This window comes from Tympanuchus pallidicinctus, unplaced genomic scaffold (genome assembly GCF_026119805.1).
Source record: "Tympanuchus pallidicinctus isolate F22 unplaced genomic scaffold, pur_lepc_1.0 scaffold22, whole genome shotgun sequence".
NCBI lineage: Eukaryota > Metazoa > Chordata > Aves > Galliformes > Phasianidae > Tympanuchus > Tympanuchus pallidicinctus.
The window spans coordinates 22,033,793-22,051,656 of record NW_026294739.1 but is presented as its reverse complement, the minus strand read 5'-3'; the positions used below and the strand labels follow the sequence as shown (position 1 = coordinate 22,051,656).

The window sequence follows — 17,864 nt, the reverse complement described above, 5'->3', positions numbered from 1 at the left end:
CAGTGAGATGCTTTCTCACCCTTTATCTTTGCTTCTGTTTAGGTGCTGTGGAATTACTTGCAACCCTTCCCTTGCTCCATCACACTAGCAGCTGCTGCTGTTTCATGTTGTCACACCACGTGCGTGTCACTAAAAGCAGCCCTGGCCCCACTCATGCTGCTTTACTCCATCCTCTTTTCAGCCTGGTTACTGTGGTGGGGATCCAAGCTGAGCTCTGCCTCCTGGAGAGATCTCGCTTGTGTCCTACTGCTGGGTTTTGCCATTGAAGGAGGGAGAAAAGGTCACACACCTGGATTTGGGTGCTCTATTTGGATTTGCTGTTGGCGTCCCCCTTCATCTGCCTTCCCTGGTACCTTACCTGGGTGAGGTTTTAGAAATAGAGCCACTGCTGGCTGTGGGGCACAGCTGGGACCTGCTCTGAAGCCCCTCATGCAGGATGGGTGCTCCATTGCCAGCACTGCTGTGCTGGGCTGTGATCTGGGCTGTGTTCAGGGCTCTGCCGTGTTGGGAGCCCATGTGAGCGTAAAGCAACACCCAGCCCCAAGCTGTGTTGTGTCAGCTCATGTAACCTGACAGATCTCCTCAAATAAGAACCATATGGTAGAGATAACATCTTTCTTGCTTGCGGTTTCCTTGATGGCAAACTACTGTGCTATAACCCCCGAGTGTCCAGTTCAGTTATAAACTCACCACAGATGGAAACTGGAAATAGAATGGAGAGCTGGTTTGGGTCTGGCAGGGGCTGGGAGGGATGCAGTGGCACGCAGGCTGTTGCACTCTCTGGATGCAGCAGCATGACCTGCCTGGGCTTGGAACTGATGTTTTGACCAGCAGTCCTTCTTTAAATCATTCTCCCCACCCTGCCTACCCGAAGCTGTTTTTGGCTATGGAGCTGTGCCCTATGCCCTCCTCGAACTCAGGTGGAAGCACGAGGTGCCATTCCCCTTGGGAAGTGGCAGCCTTTCCAGCATGCAGGAGCCACGTGCTAGAAGGGGCAGCTGAGAGCTTGGAGCAGCCCCAGGCTGCTTCTGCAACCCCGGGGCAGCATCTGATCCTGTGGGGCTTAAAGTGACCCCCAGCTACTGCCTGCTGCTCAGAGCAGCCTCAGGTTGGGCAGCACTGTGCCTTGTGGCAGCGCCCTGCATGCACGGAGTGCTGCATGAGTGTATGCATGCACAGGCTGCTCACGTCTGCTTTGCAACACTTCCACCTACAGAATAAAACCCAGAATGGCAGCAGAGCAGCTGATGGCCCTGTGAGCAGCTCAGCCTTAACAAGGAGTTTTGTTTTTTGGGACAAAAATGGTACGTTTTTGGGAATTTTTTTCTTACCATTGGAATATAAAGATTTTTTTTTTCTCACAACAGCTTTTTTTAATGTTACCGCTTTCCAAAGACCCTGCTGGTTCACAGCCGGGCAGGAGCTGGGAAGGGGAAGCTGCTTCCTTCACAGAAGTGTTTTTTCCTCAGCAGGGTGCAGCCACCGGAGCCCCGCAGTGATAATGCGAGCCATGGGCACGGGCTGGGAGTGCAGCATGACCCCGTGGGAACTTCCTGAGGGAAAGCAAGTTAGAGGCAGGGCAGTGCACCTCCCTGCACTCACAGTGCCCTCACAGCAGCAGCTGCACAGAAGCACTCTGCATTTCCCAAGGAGAGGCCCTCAAGGCAGCACCCTGTGCTCAGCCTGCGATGCTGGCAGCTGTTTCCCTGTGCGTGAGCTCCTCCCTGCCGGCCCCATCCCAGCACCTCCATCTGTTGGGCCGCAGCCTTTGCCTGGTCTCCTCTTGCGCTGAATTGCAGCCTCTGATTGCACAGCTTTATGCTCTTGCAGCACTTTGCTGTTGGAACAATTTCTTGCCAGAAGCACAGCACCGTGTGCCTTCCTGCTCCCTCTGGCTGCCATCTGCTGCCCAGCACAAAGCAAACGCGGGGCTGCTGCCGTCCATCTGCTCAGCAAAGAGCCAACCGAGCAACCTTCCTGACTGCAGCCACTGCACCGGGGGCTGCAATTGCTGCAAGTACCAAGGAGGCAGAGGGAGGACAGCAATGCCTTTTGTTGTGCTTCAGCTGGATGCTGCAGCACTGAGCCCAAGTGGGTCCTGCTCTCATCCATCCTGGCAAGAGAAAGCATGGTGAGTCAAGCTGGGGCTGGGGAAGAGGGGAACTACTCTTGCAGTGGAGTGTTGCAGAGTATGGTAGGTGTTTTGTTCTTGTTGTTTTTTTTTAAACCATGAAAGCATTTCCACTCTGGGGCTGAACCTTTAGACCTGTGTGTTCCATAGGGCGCTGCAGAGCACGGGGCACACAGCAATTGCAGAAGAGGGACAGAGGCTGCTGTTGACTGGGAGCAGAGGCTCCGCTCCCTGAACTCCTGCTGATGCTGTACAGCCACGTGCTGTGAGCAGGCCCTAAAAGCAGGAGGGAGATGTAAGAGTGCATGTAACAGTGTCCTCCAACCTTTGGCTTTTGTGATTTGGACTTCAGTACCACCTAATGACGTCTAGTGGTAAAAAAATAAGGCAGGGCCGCCCGTAAACAAGGCTGTGACTTTACCATGCATTGATTTGTTAGTGCAGTGGACCCAGGGCTCAGACTTTGCTCACTCCCTCAGTGGTGATGCCACTGCACGATGCTGACCCTCGTTTAGTAGTGCTTTGAGACAGATCATCTCCTTTTGTTTCATTAACCAAAACCATTTATTTTAGGGTCCATTTTTGGCAGTCATTACTTGGTTAAGGCTGCCATCAGTAAAGCTGACTGAACACATCTTTTTTCCCCAGGAAAGAAGAGACAAGCACTGAACCCCTGCTCGCTGCCTGCGAGCTCACAGTGTAAGCAATCTGCAGCAGATGGTGCCCAGATGTTCCCCATCACCAGATGTTCCAGCTTTACACAGAAGACAACTCCTGCTCTTCAGCTCTGGAGCGAGGGCTCTGGGAGCACAGAAGGGCAATCAGTGCTTACACACAAACACCAACACAGAGGCTGATTCTTCCTTAAAGTTTCACCACAGGACACAAACTTCTGACACCCAGGGGAGCCTGAGCTAACTGTGCTGCCTGGAAGCCAGGCTGTTATGGCTGCCCAGGGCTCCATACTCGTATCTATGGAAAAGTTACCTTCATTGCCATAGTAACATAACACTGCTGCTTTCAGAAAGTTACTGCAAATACATATACGTGTGTTTTAAAGGGGTAACCAAGAAATAAGGAATGCGTTTATCTTTCCAAAGTTGGAACAAAGATTTCATCGCTTTCTGAATTTCTAGCAGGTAGATGCAGCTGGGGTGCAGGCAGCTGCCTGCCATCCTGCTGCAGGAACAGCAGCTCCAAAGCAGCCTTTGCTCAGTCACCTTCCCCCTCGTCTCTTCTGAGCTCTGCAGAATTCCTGGCCATACCATGACCTGCTCCTGGAAGCACCCAGGTGCTCTGTCAGCTCACATGGCCTCAGGCTTCGTCCACCTGCACACTGCAGCCACGTGAAACACACTGCAGACCTTCAACTGGGAGCAGCATTGCAGCACATGCAGTTCTTTGTGTCCACAAAGATGGGATGCAGGGAGAGGGAGAAAGTCACAAATCTACGGGCACTTCTGGCACCTTTGCTGCAGCTGTTTATAAGCATTTTAACTCTGATCCTTCTGAACATACACAGCTCCTCCCTTCCCTGCAACCACCGGCCACCAGTACTGAAAACAGGGAAGAAAACCCTAAAGAGCCTCTTGCCCTGCTTTGTTCTTCCAGCTCCACCACGCAGAGGAAGCAGGAGCAGCAGACAGCAAGTCGAGCTCCTGGCTGCAGCAGCTGAGGGAGGTACAGAACACGGCCCAGCGGGGCAGGATGCTGGCACTCAACATTCTGTGAAATGCAGCCCCTTTCCCTCTCAGCCTTTCTGCCTGCTCCCACCCGCTGCTCTGTCCCTGAGCTTTGCACACTTACACCGTGCTCCTGTGCTCCAACTGCTGTCCGTCCTCCTTATGACCCCGCTAAGCAGCCCACAAACTTCTGAAGCGTTCCAGGGTTCCCTTTATGCTACTCCCAGCCCTTTGACCACAGCAGAAACATGCCCAAATGCCCAGCATCCCATTCCCATCCAACCTTCAAAGCACCACATTAAAGAAAATCCTTTTAGCTTCACTATTTGACATCCAATAGGCAGTAGAAAAAGCCTTAGATTTTATTTCTTGTAAAAATCTTTTAACACATGCAGACTAAAACCAGTGTAAGAAAGTATCCACCATCGTTTAAACAAATAACTATACTTAAATATAAGTGTCTGCAATTGACTTGTATAAAAATAAGGTACATTTCGCTTTTGTACAGAAATCCATTCTCCAGTTCTCATATCAATAAACAATACACAACTCTACTACATACAGTTCAACCTGATCGCTGTTCTCCATCCGTCTGATACTGCTAAGGTATTATGTGCAAAAGTTGGTAACAGTTTCTTTCCCAAAAGAAAAACGCTCTACTTGTTTTAGAAAAATCAGATACTGGGTTTAAATTAATCAAATGCTCATCGATTCCCTTGCTCTCCCCCGAGTCCATGCTGTGTTTTATGTACAGGCTCCGCCGGAACCCAGCCCGGCTCAGTGCTCAGCGCCTGTGCCTGCTGTGCCCCGACCGGCTGCTGCTGTGATGTTTCCCTTTGTGGGACCTCTCGAAGGAGCGGGATCTCTCCCGCCTGTCTCTGTGGTGCCCCCTCTCGTGCCTGTGTTTCTTGGCAGCATCAGAATGATCCCTGGATTTGCTCTGCGACCGCGAGCGAGACTTTTTCCTTTTGTGGCCGTGTCTGTTTGCGCTCTTCAGCTCCTCCCTGCCGTGCTTGGCCTTCAGGTGCGGAGAGCCGTGGTTGTGGTGCCTGCGAGGGCTGCCGCTGTGGCTGCGGGACCTGCTTCTCGACCTCGAGCTGTACGTGCCAGACAGACTGCGCCTGTTATTGTAGCTTTCAGAAGCGGCACAAGGTTAAAACGTGTCATTCACACACACACAAAAGCTTATTTTCCTGTTCAGAAGCTTCCAGCTTACTGGGAGAAATCCCTGTGCAGAGGGGCTAACTGATGGGCGAGTGGCGTCCTCAGAACACCATAATGGGACAGAATCTATTTTGCAATTCTACCTTGTCACAAACTCTCAACATCAGGTTGAAGGGACAAAGGCAGTAACCAAATCAGCAACACCTGGGGAACACTTTATTGGCATTTAAGTTCGCTGTTTCCACCCCAAATATCAGCATGAAGTCTAAAAGCAGATCATGCCATCAGATCTGCCATCAGCCTACACTGCCTCTGATCCCACAAAACACAGGGAACAATGACAAAAGAAGAGCAGGCACAGTACAGCAAGCAGCCCCAGCCCCCAGCCCCCAAACAGAAAGCACCACTTACTGCCGCCTGGGAGTATGAGAGCGAGAGCGGGACTTTGTCCTGGACCTGGACCGACTGGCACTTCTGCTGCTCCTACTTCTCTTGCTTTCTTTCCTCATGCTGGAACAGGGAAGAAAGAAACAGGGTTATCCTTCTGAGGTGTTCATCACTTTCATTGATCAACTCAGAAGTAATTCAGTCGAAGAGAGCAAAGTCTCCTGGAACAGTTTTTCCACCTACCCATTGTAAGGGCTCTTGGAAGCTTGCTGCCTTTCTTCTGGCTCTTTTTTAATGGTTTTGGTGTTCAAAGGTACCGGACTCTTCTCTTCAGTTTTCACTTCTCTTGGAGAAGCTGCAGATTTAAATTCGAGATTAGATGTTTTACCTGGAATTCGCCATAAGCACACTGTACTTTTTTGTATATACCATCCCTGCTGCTTGTAGAAAGGGCAAACAGGAACTCAAGAGCTGCTATTTGTCATCCCTGGTGGAGTTTAAAGGCAGATGTGGTAGTGAGGGATGGGACTTAGAGGGTTATGCTGGTGGGAGGTGGATGGTCGGACTGTTAGATCTTAGAGATCTTTTCCAACCATTATGACTGTACAATTCTATTTCCTTCTCCCCCTGAGAACAGCACAGTGATGGAGATGCCCACAGGCAGACAGAGACACGCACGTTCAATTGCTATGATGGCAGCTAACAGAAACAAGACTGCTCAGCAAAGTGACAGATTTCATTTTTAGGTGCTTAGTACAAGTCTAACAAATAGAAGAACAGAACTTCAGTTCAAAATCCACACTGAGATCCCCTGCCAAAGACCGCAGGCTCCTCCCATTGGAAACATTGCCACTGGCTTGGCTAAGTGTGCTACAAACCCATCCAGCCCTGTGGATGAGGAACTGATAAATGCCAGGCAAAACACTGCCACTGAGGGCCACACACTGCCAGCTGCCCTACGGACAGGGGGCTCACGGGTTTACTGACAAAGCACAGGAAGCAAAGCTTTGCCAGCAGCCGCCCCCGAGCTGCCAGTCAGCAGGATGCTGAACGCCCACCGCAGGCCCTGCCTTCACTCAAGTTCTTCTAAGCCAAATTCCAACTTCCCAAATACAGGGAAGCCCTTTTGTTTTTTAGTGAGAAACGTGCCCTTGCTAACTCAGTGATGTTCAGTTTTCAAGAGAAATGACGGTTACAAAGCAACTCTTAAGCTCCTGATGAATACCTGTGGAAAGAGGGCCATCAAGAGGTAAGATGGAGCAAACAAAACTGTTCTGAGTTCAGACAGCTTTTTCCATTGCCTGATTGAAGATATGCACTACAGGGTTTTACTGTGACACAACAGCACCATTGCTGTCACTTCCCCTTCTGCTTCCTGACCATAGCCTGCCTCAAAAGTACTTCAGAAAAGCAGCTTGCAGAAACACCTGCTACAAAAGGAGCCCTGAGCCTATTGGGGCCCTGCAACACATCACATCCCCAGCTCTTTGTAACACAGTAACGTACAGCATACCTGGTGTGGACACTTTCAATAATCTGAAGGGAACACCACATTAGTATGCCCCTGTCCCTCCTGTGGGAGTACAGAAGATAAGGAGAGCAAAGCAGCTCTACTTCCCCCCTAATTTGCTATTTCACTTATTGGTAACTGGAAAAATGTCTCTCGCTTCTTCGCTCTCTAAGAGAGTCCATGTTGTCCTACAGCTCAACAAGCAAACTTACATTTAAAACAAATACAACAGTACAGTTTTAAAATCCTCACATAGTCTCAGGTAGTATCACGCAAGTTCCTGTACAAGAAAACCAGCTTACATGGTTTGGATGCAGGAGAAAAGCCACCCAGTGTCGAAAGTGCTGGAGTTCCATCCGGATTTAAGCCTTTTGCCTTCAGTTTAGCTTCCTGTAGTGCCATTTTCCTTTTTTCCACTTCTTTATCCAGCAGCTCGTAATTGGGCTATTCAAGTAACAAGAGGCACAAAGTTAAACTTCAGCCACCTGTGTTTCCATCCCGTTTCTCCCAACACAGCTCTCACAATCACCTGCCCAGCAAGGCAACTCATTTCTGAGCTTCTGCCATCTGATCTCACCCCTCCCTGGGCAGCAGCTGCCACACAGCAGAGCCCTCACAGCTGCACAACTGCGTCCACACAGAGATGCACCCAGCGCCCCCAGCCAGCTCTGAGACAGCAGGCGCTGCCCAGAACACAGACACAGCACGGAGGTACCTTCTTTCTGGTGTAGAGCTTCAGAGTTGTGAGGCAAATCTCCTGGATCTCCTCTTCCGTGGTGCCGAAGAGCAAGAACCAGTGCGGGCGGGTGGGCAGCGGGATCTGCAAGGAAGGAACAAAGCTGCATTGAGAGCAGGGATCAACTGCACGCACCGCCACCGCCTCCTGAAACTGAACTTCTAGCAACTGAAGTCTGCAGAAAGGCAGAACAGCACTCACCTGCAGAGCTCTAGCAGCAAGATAAATGCAAGCACATGCTATAGTCTCTGGCTGAAAGCGAACAAACACGTTTGTTCGCAGGCTGTCATTCATGTAATTCCTAAAAGACAGAATTCAGGCAAGGTTGGATCTCAGGTTTGCATCTTTAGAGCACAACAATACTGGAGACTCAATTGACTTTATTATTTTTTCCTGTTATTATATTAAATCATTTGGTTTCTTTAGTTACTGCATTTGATGTTTACAGTTCTTACTTCTGTTAAAGAAGTCTGCACCATTCCCATTGCTTTGAAAAGCCAATGCAAGTAACACCACGTAACAGCTTCTGTCTAAGTTACGTTGCACCGTGAAGTGTCCACTGAGCAGCAAACCAGCAAGTGCTTCTCATCCCTGCAGCTGTTTGCTTTAAACACCAACGTTCTCGTATTTCAAAAATCAATCTGCTCAAGACTCAAATGCAAGCATAAAAATACAGCATGTTTTTAACCTACCATTTTCCAGAGGCTAGATGCAACCTATAAAGTTCACAGAACATTGCATTTAGACCTTATGTGTGCTCTGATTAACACCAACTTCATCCCAAGGGAGAAGCCTCCGATTTGCTCGCTGTGTTTAAAACCTCCGTGTTAAAAAAGAGCTACAAGTCAGCAAGTTAGCACCAGATCTCCTGCTTCACTAGGCTACTTCTCTTCCAGCATGGTGGCACTGCCAAGCAACACATGCCAAGAGTTTAACAGCAGAGATCTCCATGATTTTTAAAGTTTCTGAGCTACGGGAGAGAAACGAACAGCAGTCAGCAAGTATTGACTGTACAGAACAGACATGAGTGAACATGCTTCATGCACTACTTTAGTATGGAAAACAAAAAACCAACCCTCGAGTCTAGCCAAGTGCAAAACCAACTAATTCACGTTGGCAGATCTCCCCAATGTGTCCATGGGCCCTCTAAATAAACTGCAGTATACAGTAGCTAGGCAACAAATACATTTAGAAACATTTTTAACAGGTACTTCTCAAAGCAAATATACAAATCCTTTTGACACCCAGACAGAACTAGAAGATGTTGCCCGATGGATATGGACCACTTCAGTGAATCTCGGATGAGAGCTTGCACTGGGTTGGCTGGAGAGAAGGGCAGCCAAACAGGCCATCCCCAGGTCATGGGCTGAGGTGCGAGGGCAGAGCTCTATGACTTACCATCAGGGACTACCCTTTAATTAAAGAGTAGAAAAAAGAACAAAGTTAAATTGAGTTCTCCATTACAGAGTGGAATCAAGCCATGAAAATAGTAAGCAGAAACAAGCACTATAATGTTTTGAAAGTAAATAATTATGTAATGACTTACATCTCATTGCTTTGCATATGGATCATCAGGCTTATTATTTCTGCTACTATTTTCCTGGCTAGGAAGAGAACAGAAAATCACTTACCAGGCTGTCTGTACCAGGGTTTGATTACGTTCACACTCTAAGACTTGTAAATACATCACAATGATCTGAGGGGAAGGAAAGAGAAAAAAAAGAGACTCAGTTTTAACATATAAAGCAACAGTAAAGAAACAACTGCCTACAGCCAAACAGCATTGCAAAACACTGGGGTCTCTTCCTCTCCTGGCTACGTGCTCTAAGCCCACACACCAGTAGCCACATCCAGACACCACTCTGCCCCCAGGCCGTGATTTTCAAAAGCAACCACCTGTAAAGTCCCAGGGAGCTCACTGCTACCACAGCTCAGCACGGCTATCTGCAAAGCACTTGTGCAAAAGCACTGCTGACAACAGCAGAGGAACCAGCAGATGAAGTCTGATCGTTTTCACATCTGCGCCTGCTGTCCCACAGCCCACGGTGACACCTTCAGGGTAGGACACTCTTTACAAGTTACATTATCACTGGTAACTCACCTTGTGTGGATGCTTGACATGAACACAAAATCCCAACTCCTTCAGTACCCTTCTTTCTGCTTTGATTACTTGATTTTTGGTGTTTATGTAGTTCTGATCAAGTATCAGGGGGCTTGGAGTCCTATAGTTTGCAAGAAATAAAATCAAAACTGTTTTGCATATCCAAAAAAATAGCAGCAACTCTGTTTTCCCTTCCAACCAACTAATGGCAACAGAAAACGGTTTTCAACTCCTGCAAGCAAGTTTAAGCATTAATCTTGTGCTGTCCAAGTTTAGATCAACTAGTTTAGTTCCTGCGTTTGACTGCCTATGGATTAGATGGCCAAGAGACAAAAATCCTTCCCTGCTGTGTACGCAAACCACGCTGCCCTGGCTACTGGAATGGAGTCAGCTTTACAGCAAAGACCTCAGAGAACCTCTGTACTTCACAATGGAGGAGGAGCACAATTGTTACAACAGCTTTCAGAAGGGTTTTACTGATGTTAATGTAGCAAGCTCGTGCTTTGCAAATTGCAGTTTCCTGTGCACCAGAAGACAAAACTATTCCAATACTGACAGAAAGACAGCCCTCCTGTGATGTACAGGTCTAACACAGCAAAGCATTTAAACTTTGAAACTCTGTGGCTCCATGCACTGCAGCCATCCATCAGTACCTGCAGAGCGGTCACCCATTTGGCAAGGCAAAATTCCAAAGTCTGGTGCTATCAATCCAAATCCCCATTCCTTCCAAATCCAAAACCTGAACTCTTCAAAGCTTTCTGGTGTTTTACTTTTCAGCTGAACTAACCTGCCATGTCACGCACGAGCATCGTGCCCCAGCTGTGCTCTTCCCTTTGTCTGTGCTTGGGCTCCATCTGTCATCACTCCCCACACTGGCCCCAAAGATCCTTTCCCTTTTGCAAGGTGCCTGACACATCCCAATGCCTTCCAGTGCAGAAGAGTAGTGCAGCAACTACTTACACTCCAGTCAACCACAGCTGTTTAACCCACAACTCCAGTTCACCCCAGTACTAATGGCACAATTATTTTACCCTGAATAGAAAACAGTAATGCAAAGTAGATTCAAAAGATTTCGTATTTCGCTACTGACTTGTTTTTCCTGAGTCAGTGAGAGTTCCACAAATTGCTCACGCTGCTTCTTCCCCTATCAGAGTGGAAACAACACCCCAAGCCTCCTCAGTTCCCAGCCCAGAAAGGAAGGCTCAACTGAATTACGACAGTAACCAGTAAGCTCCCCAGCTGCAGCAAAGCTGGCTTTAAGATTCCTGCAGCCACCTGGAAGGATGACTGGGAGCTTGTGTCAAGGAATACAAGCAGCCATGCGCCTCAACAATGAAAACACTGTGCTGTGTCTCCATGCACCTGAAGCATGAGCTCCCCAGCCCTCAAGGGGCCCAGGAATGGCTCCCAGCAGCTCTGCGACGCCAGGAAGGCTCTGCAGCTCAAGCAGGAGCAGTACTGCTGCTGTCAGCATTCTCCATGCCATGCAATGGCACCTCTCTCATCAACTCTCAGAGTCCCCGAGGTTTGTGATTACAGATACTTCACATGGAACTCAGTCAGTATGTCATTTTTCACAAAGAAACTGGAGAAGGAGGACTTGAAGTTTAAGGTGACCAGTTCCATAGAGAAGTTAGGGTATCAGCAGCAAGCACTGCAGGGGCAGTCTGAAGTAATGCTTTGGAGCGGGAGGACTGCTTGGAAAAACCAACTACAGGTTCAATCAGCTGAAGCCAATTCACTTCCAATTGGTGAGTTTTATAACAGCATTACTTGATGCAATTTTATCTGGACGGTATCACTGAGAGCAGGAACGAGTTCAGGTTCATTAGCAGAATGCTTCAGGGGAGCCAAGTCTAGAGGAAACGGCTTGAGCAGCTCTGATTTACTGTCTCAGAGCTCAAAAAGGAGGACGTACGGCTACACAGGGTCATTTCACATCCTGCAGTGGGATCACTTCCTCCCATTTGGGTCTGCTCTTTGTAAAAGCCATTTCTAAGTCAGGAAAACAAAAGCAGTGAGCTAATGGTGCAAGAGAAAAGGCTGCCAGCCACACTGCATGTCAAGTTTCACTGGCATTCTGCAGTGCAGATCGCTGCAAACACTTTGTGTTTGACGGCTGAGTGATGGAAAGCTTAGCCTTACTGCATAGCAGCAGTGTGCCTTACTGTGTGCCCCCAGTTACCTGCTCTGTCACCTGTGAGACAAGTTCCAGAGATCTACAGGCCTCAGGAAGGCACGAAAGCATCAGTTTATGCGGACGGTACGTCCAGATGGAGCAAACAGCCTTTCATCTACTTCTCCAAAACCAGAAGTCTGCATACGGCTGCACTGCATCTCATTGCAGGCAGCAGCAAAGTTCCCCACTGTCAGATTTCTCAGCTTAGCACTTTTGCCAGCAGCTCTGCAGTGTGGGGATGTTGTTACTTAGGAGCTGTGGCCTTCAGAGATCTCCCTGTGTGAAACTGTTAGCATTCCCACTGAAAGGCAAGGAGAGGAACTGGATGCTGCATCTGCTGCCCTTGCTTCTCAGAACTGGGAAGTAATCAGTTTTGGGACCATGTAACAAGTCAGGGAAATAATTTAAAAGCTTCTATAGAAAACTAAGCTTCAAACCCCACACAGCAAAGCAGTATTACAATTTCCTACTTCCAATCTGTTGTTACAAAGCAAAGTAGCACTCCAGGCAAGACTTCTTACTTAAGAGCAGCATACAGTGCCCATTTTGGTGAATCAGTCCAACAGCCACAAAACACAATCTGGATTGGAGTCTCTGGAGATATGCACACTCCATCATGCCCGTAACAGAATAAATTAAACATGCCTTTTTGAAATCCCTCTGGCAAACAGGATGGGTTTGTTTGACATAGTTACAGCTTCACGAGATGCAGTACGAACGTTTGATACCTCTGGAACACGTGGTAAGCTGGAGGAGAAGCACCCTGCGTGTGCTTTTGTTTAAAATGCAACACGTACTTCTGATCAGTGCAGCGTGGCATCAGCATCTCATTTCAAAGAGCACACCTCTCTTATGGTAGCTAATTCCAAAAGAAAGAGAGTTCTACATTTGTCCCCAGCATCGTAAATGCAAGCACTGCGGGTTCACAGAGCAGTTAAGAACACCGGTGAATTAATGCAGGCCACCTGAGCACAGGTGTGGGACTGTGGGACTGCTGCAACAGAAGTGAGAACAGCCAACAAGCATCTCAGAGCAGCACTTGTGAGGTTACAAATGACAGCAGTCGCATTCGGTTGAAGCCTCATAAAGACCTGCAGCATTCAGGCACATTTAAGAGAAGTAAAATCAACTTCAAACTACATTCTGCACATTAAACACGAGTTATACTTGACTGAGAACAGAGATATTTCAGCACATGTTTTTTCAAAAGCAGTATTTTTCATAATACGACTTTTCTTCATGCACACAAACATTTCACATGCAATACTACATGACATATGCTTGTGAGAGATTCAAAAGCTAAGGTGCTTGTCCAAAACACTTCTTTTAAAGCTCTTTCTTATTTCCCAGCATTAGAAATACCACCTAGCAGTAACTCAGTTGACTACATGACTTACAAAAGGAAATCCCAATTGCTATATTCTCACTTCTGCAAACAAACACATAAGGACTGCTTACAAATCGTTTATGTGAAGAGCTTTACAAATTTAAAGACTTCTGCATCCTTGTGATGAAGGCGTGTTTTACTACAAACTCAAACTGCACTTACACAGACCCACAAAGTGGACCAAAGAACCCCAAACTGTTTAAGAAAGCAAGTCTACTCAAATGTCACGTGGGTTAAGAGCTTCGGTTAATGGAAAAACTAAACTACAGGCAGAAAGAAAGTAAGCAGCCTAACCATTCATCTCAGTTCTGGGTCGGGTGTGAGAAACTAGCTACAGCCTAAGTGTTAGCTTCAGATAAAAGAAGATTAAGCTAGTATTCTAAAAACCTGGACAGCAAAGAAAAAAGCTTATAACAAGATACAGGAGTTCTTCCAAATGGTTCACCATCGGCCAACCTGTTAGTCCCCCGATTCCAGTGACCTATTCTCAGAGCACTGGCTTCTCCTTGGGGATTTTCGATACTTCACTCACTGTTGCCATGACGACAGCTTCATCTTTATGAACCACTCCACATCACCCAGGCTTTGGTAAATGTAGCTGGTCGCTGTATAGTCGGTTGCAAGGGAAAAAAGAGTTGAAGTTAATAACGTGTACAGATCATGTACATGTCATCTTGTAAAAAGTACAGAAAAACGTTTACATCCTGTTTAAAAAAAAACAAGCCTGAATGTCAGACTTCAGCATTTTAAGATTGATTTCATGTAGATTCACTCAGAATCTCAGACCAACAATACCCATTTTTCCAGATAATAACAGGGCAGAAGTGCATGACTTCTTGTCACGATGCATTTAAGTCACTACGTAACATCTGTAAGTGACATTCTGATTTGGAACAGGCTAGCTGGAAAGTCTTAAGTTCGCAGGTTAAGCTCAGCTTCTGATCCTGCATATAGCACAGAAACTACTTATTTGTGTTCTCCTTACAAAAAAAAGAAAAGCAAAAAAAAAGAGCACTGCATACAAGGCTTCCACATCCAGACCAAGGCCAAAACATTAGAAGCTGATGAAGTGATTCCAATAACCCAACAGCCAGATCTCCTCGTCATAAAAGAAACCACCACAGAATCCACGTTCTGTGTAACTTCACAAAACTCTCTCTGGGCCATCAGGGACAACAAGATGGAAATGGAAAAAAAAAACCCACAACAAAACTAAGTTCCATGTGAACTTTAACACTGAGTCGTTCTTTTATCTGAAGCTAACTCCAAAGACACGAGCAGAAGGCAGATGTTTTAGGTGCCACAGCAGAACCACAACCGGGATAAGTGTCCCAAGGAACAGCTGGCTTCCCTAACAGATTTCTACTCTTTCAAGAAGGTAACACAAGGCTTAGTTTGAACTCCTGCCGTAACCTGGCGATACAAACCCATACACGAAAGCGTGAACTTAAAAACCTAGCTGAAAACCCTGCCTTTAGAGCTATGGATTATCTGAAGTAATCACATTCTAGAATTAAAGCCACTTCACCAAAGCTGAAGTCTCCCAGCTCGGTCTGTAACGCTGCTGCACAACATATTAAAGGAAACTGGTAAATTTAATGGTAACTCTCCTTCCCATTCCTTTTTCCTCTTCAACACACGATCTGCTTTCCACATGAAAACAGACACTGCTTTCCACACAAAAAAGCAGAATGAGGCACTCACAGCTGACAACAGCCCACAGCTACAGATCTGCACACGGATCAGGTGAGCTTACACTCCATCTCCAAGGACTTACACAAGCACACAGTACCACAGAAGACCAGAAGCCTCACTTTTTGCAATTTGAGACACCTCCATCTTCCAAGGCTCAATCGCACTTCCTCCTTGTCGAGGTGCTGTCATTACAGCCGTACACACTGTCAGCCAAGCCTCTCTCTTCAGATTCCTTCCAAAAACCACCGTTTCTACAGTACAACGCCACTACCGCTACGAGCTCAGCCTTCCCCCTCTGCAAACTGACTCACGAGGAAGGCATGGGGGGCGCTCTGGTCTGAAGGCTCGTCGGCCGGCGGTGCCTAAAGCTGCCTTCAGGGAGCTGCCAGCCGGCAGGCCGGGGCGATGCGGTGACAGGGAGCCGGGGGCGGCACACGGCCTTACCTTTTGGCTCTGAGCTGCCTCAGGTGGTGGAACACGTTGATCACGTCCCTGATCCGCCGCGGCGCCTCTTCGATTTTAGACGCGAGGTTAATGCAGGCCATGGCGACGATCTGCGGGGAAGGCCGGCTCCGTCAGACCCTTCGGAAACCCCGAACCGACGCGCGCCGAGCGCCGCCCGCGCCTCCCCCGGCCCCGCTCACCTCGAAGCTGTGCTTGACGAAGGACTTGGAGTAGAAGAAGCGGTGGAAAAGCACCTGTCCGGTCGCCATCGCCACCTGTGAGGGCAGAGAGGAGGCGGCCGTCAGCGCGCGCGCTCGCCGCCATTTTGTGCGAGCGCCGCCGCCCCCCGCCACAATGGCGCCCCCCCGGCCGGCCCCACCTGCGGCAGGCGCAGCAGGATGCCGGCCGCCTGGATCAGCTCGCAGCCCAGGATGCGCAGGTCGGTCTCGCACTGCAGGTCCAGGCCGTCCTGCATGGAAGGGGTGGGCGAGAGCCGCTCCTCGGGGATGAGCGAGTGGTCGATGGTGAGCGACACCTCCGAGTACAGCCGGTCGCCGATCAGGATGCCCGGAGCGGCGGGGGGCGGTGGCGGCGGCGGCGGGGCGGCGGACGAGGAGGCGGCGGCGACAGCCGGGGCGGCGGCGGGCGGGGGGGCCGGGTGCGCGGCGGCGGAGGCCATGATGGCGGCCGCTCCGCTCCGCAGCCACGCACGGACTGGCGCGGCCCGGCGCTGTGACGCAGCACTCGGCGGCACCGCGCGGCGCGGCGGGAAAAAAGAGTCCGCCCGCTTCGACCCCGCCCTGAGCGGCTGAGGGAACGGCGGGCGGCGCCGGGCTGCGCGGTCTATGCGTTCTGCGCTGCCGTCGGCTTCAGATCGCTGGACGCTCAAAGCCCGTCCTCTTTAAGCCATTCTGAGCGACGTGGAGGAATCGCTCCGAGACGCGAGGAAATCGCGGCTCCACGTTGACGCGTGCGTCGTCGCCCGCTCTCGTACAGACGTTCTTCTCTCGTTCGGTACGGCCGGCGGACGGGGAGCACCGGCACGGCACCAGGCCTTATTTACAACCTCCGCTCCGCCTCGGCAGAGCTCCGCAGTCGCCGCGACCGCTCCCCTCCCTCCGCCCCGCCGGGGAAGGACACGACGCAGCTCTGTCGCAATCGCGACGCCGGGGAAATTCCGCCCGCTCGCATCACTTCTCGGAACGGCCGCACCGCGCCCGTATCGCTGCGCCACGCGGCCGGGACTACCAACCCGCGGCTGGCGGGCGAGCCCCGCCCCGGCGGGCAGCTCCGGGATCTGATTGGCTCCCTCGGCTTGATTGACGCCGCCCGGTGTCGTCAGCCGTCCGCCATGTTGTGCGGGGGCGCCGCGTCCTCGCGTGGCCCCGCGGGTCGCCGCGGGGCTCCGCGGTCACGGCGGGCTGCGAGGGCGGCGGGACGGCGCTTCGGTGCGGAAAGCGGGGCTGAGGGCTTCGCGTGGAGTGACGGCACCTCGTGCCGAGGGGACCGCTCGGGTCGGGTTCCCTCAGGGCCCGGAGCCCTCTCCCGTGTCACGGCTCTGAGCCACCGCCCCGCTCCTCACCCACCGCCACAGGGTGAGCAGCGGAAAGCCGTGCAGCGGCAGGGACTCGTGCAGCAAGGCAGGTCCACAGCAGTGCCGTGTGCCGGCCCTGTCAGCCAGGCGTGCCCAGCCCTGCGAAGTTGCTGTTTGCCATTCAAACAGCAAACCTGAGGGCTCACAGCGTGCCCAGGCTCCGAGCAGCAGGGTTGAATTGTAGCATCATCCTTTAGTTCTTTACTATGAGAGCGGTGAGGTGCTGGAACAGCTGCCCAGAGAGGCTGTGATGCCTCGTCCATCCCTGGAGGTGTTCAAGGCCAGGTTGGATGGGGCCCTGGGCAGCCTGGGCTGCTATGAAATGTGGAGGTTGGTGGCCCTGCATTGGTGGGGGGGTTGGAGATTCACGATCGCTGAGGTCCCTTCCAACCCCGGCCGTTCTGTGATTCACTGAGCAAAGAGCCAGCAGTCCTTGCTGCTCCGTGTGCTGAGACGGGTGGTAAGGAGCCTTTGTGGGGAGATACAAATGCGAGATGCTGATCAATCAGTTTGATCAGGGCAGTGCTGCCAGGCTGTGGCAGGAGGGCTGTGGCAGTGAGCTGGAGGTGCACAAGGCCTGGCTGCCAGCAAGGGCGGCCGAGGAGGTGTGGAGCAGCTGGGTGAGGCACTGGGCTCTGTGTCATGGTCAGGGTGAGGCTTTACAAACAAGGCTTTCAGAGTTCACAGTTCACAGTGCTTGTTTGTCAGCCTTCCCTTCCCTGTTTGTATCTGGGGTTTGAGAGCCAGTCTGTAACTATCACTGGAATAGTGCCTTTTCAGAAGGATTTAATTGCTTTTCTCTTTTCCCCCAGTGCTGGGTGGTGCTGCACTTTGTGGCTCAGCAGGGGTTTGGT

At 50.3% G+C, this 17,864-nt stretch overlaps 2 protein-coding genes across 2 annotated transcripts in view; one reads left to right on the top strand and one right to left on the bottom strand.

Moving 5' to 3' along the window:
- LEKR1 (leucine, glutamate and lysine rich 1) overlaps nucleotides 1–2,132 on the top strand; it is a 62,167-nt gene extending 60,035 nt beyond the window's left edge. Inside the window, exons 14-15 of the transcript XR_008207579.1 lie at nucleotides 43–1,304; nucleotides 1,473–2,132. The gene's annotated coding sequence lies outside the window, so the exon portion shown is untranslated. The remainder of the gene's footprint in view (nucleotides 1–42; nucleotides 1,305–1,472) is intronic.
- A 2,006-nt stretch (nucleotides 2,133–4,138) lies between these two features.
- CCNL1 (cyclin L1) lies at nucleotides 4,139–16,110 on the bottom strand. Its single transcript, XM_052686110.1, has 11 exons — nucleotides 15,796–16,110; nucleotides 15,617–15,691; nucleotides 15,417–15,526; nucleotides 9,712–9,832; nucleotides 9,242–9,306; nucleotides 7,812–7,911; nucleotides 7,590–7,694; nucleotides 7,177–7,318; nucleotides 5,608–5,719; nucleotides 5,389–5,487; nucleotides 4,139–4,946 (listed from the first exon to the last, which is right to left on the bottom strand). The coding sequence occupies exons 1-11, from the start codon at nucleotides 16,093–16,095 to the stop codon at nucleotides 4,598–4,600; spliced, it is 1,578 nt and encodes a 525-aa protein (XP_052542070.1). The 5' UTR covers nucleotides 16,096–16,110; the 3' UTR covers nucleotides 4,139–4,597.
- Nucleotides 16,111–17,864: the final 1,754 nt, after the last annotated feature.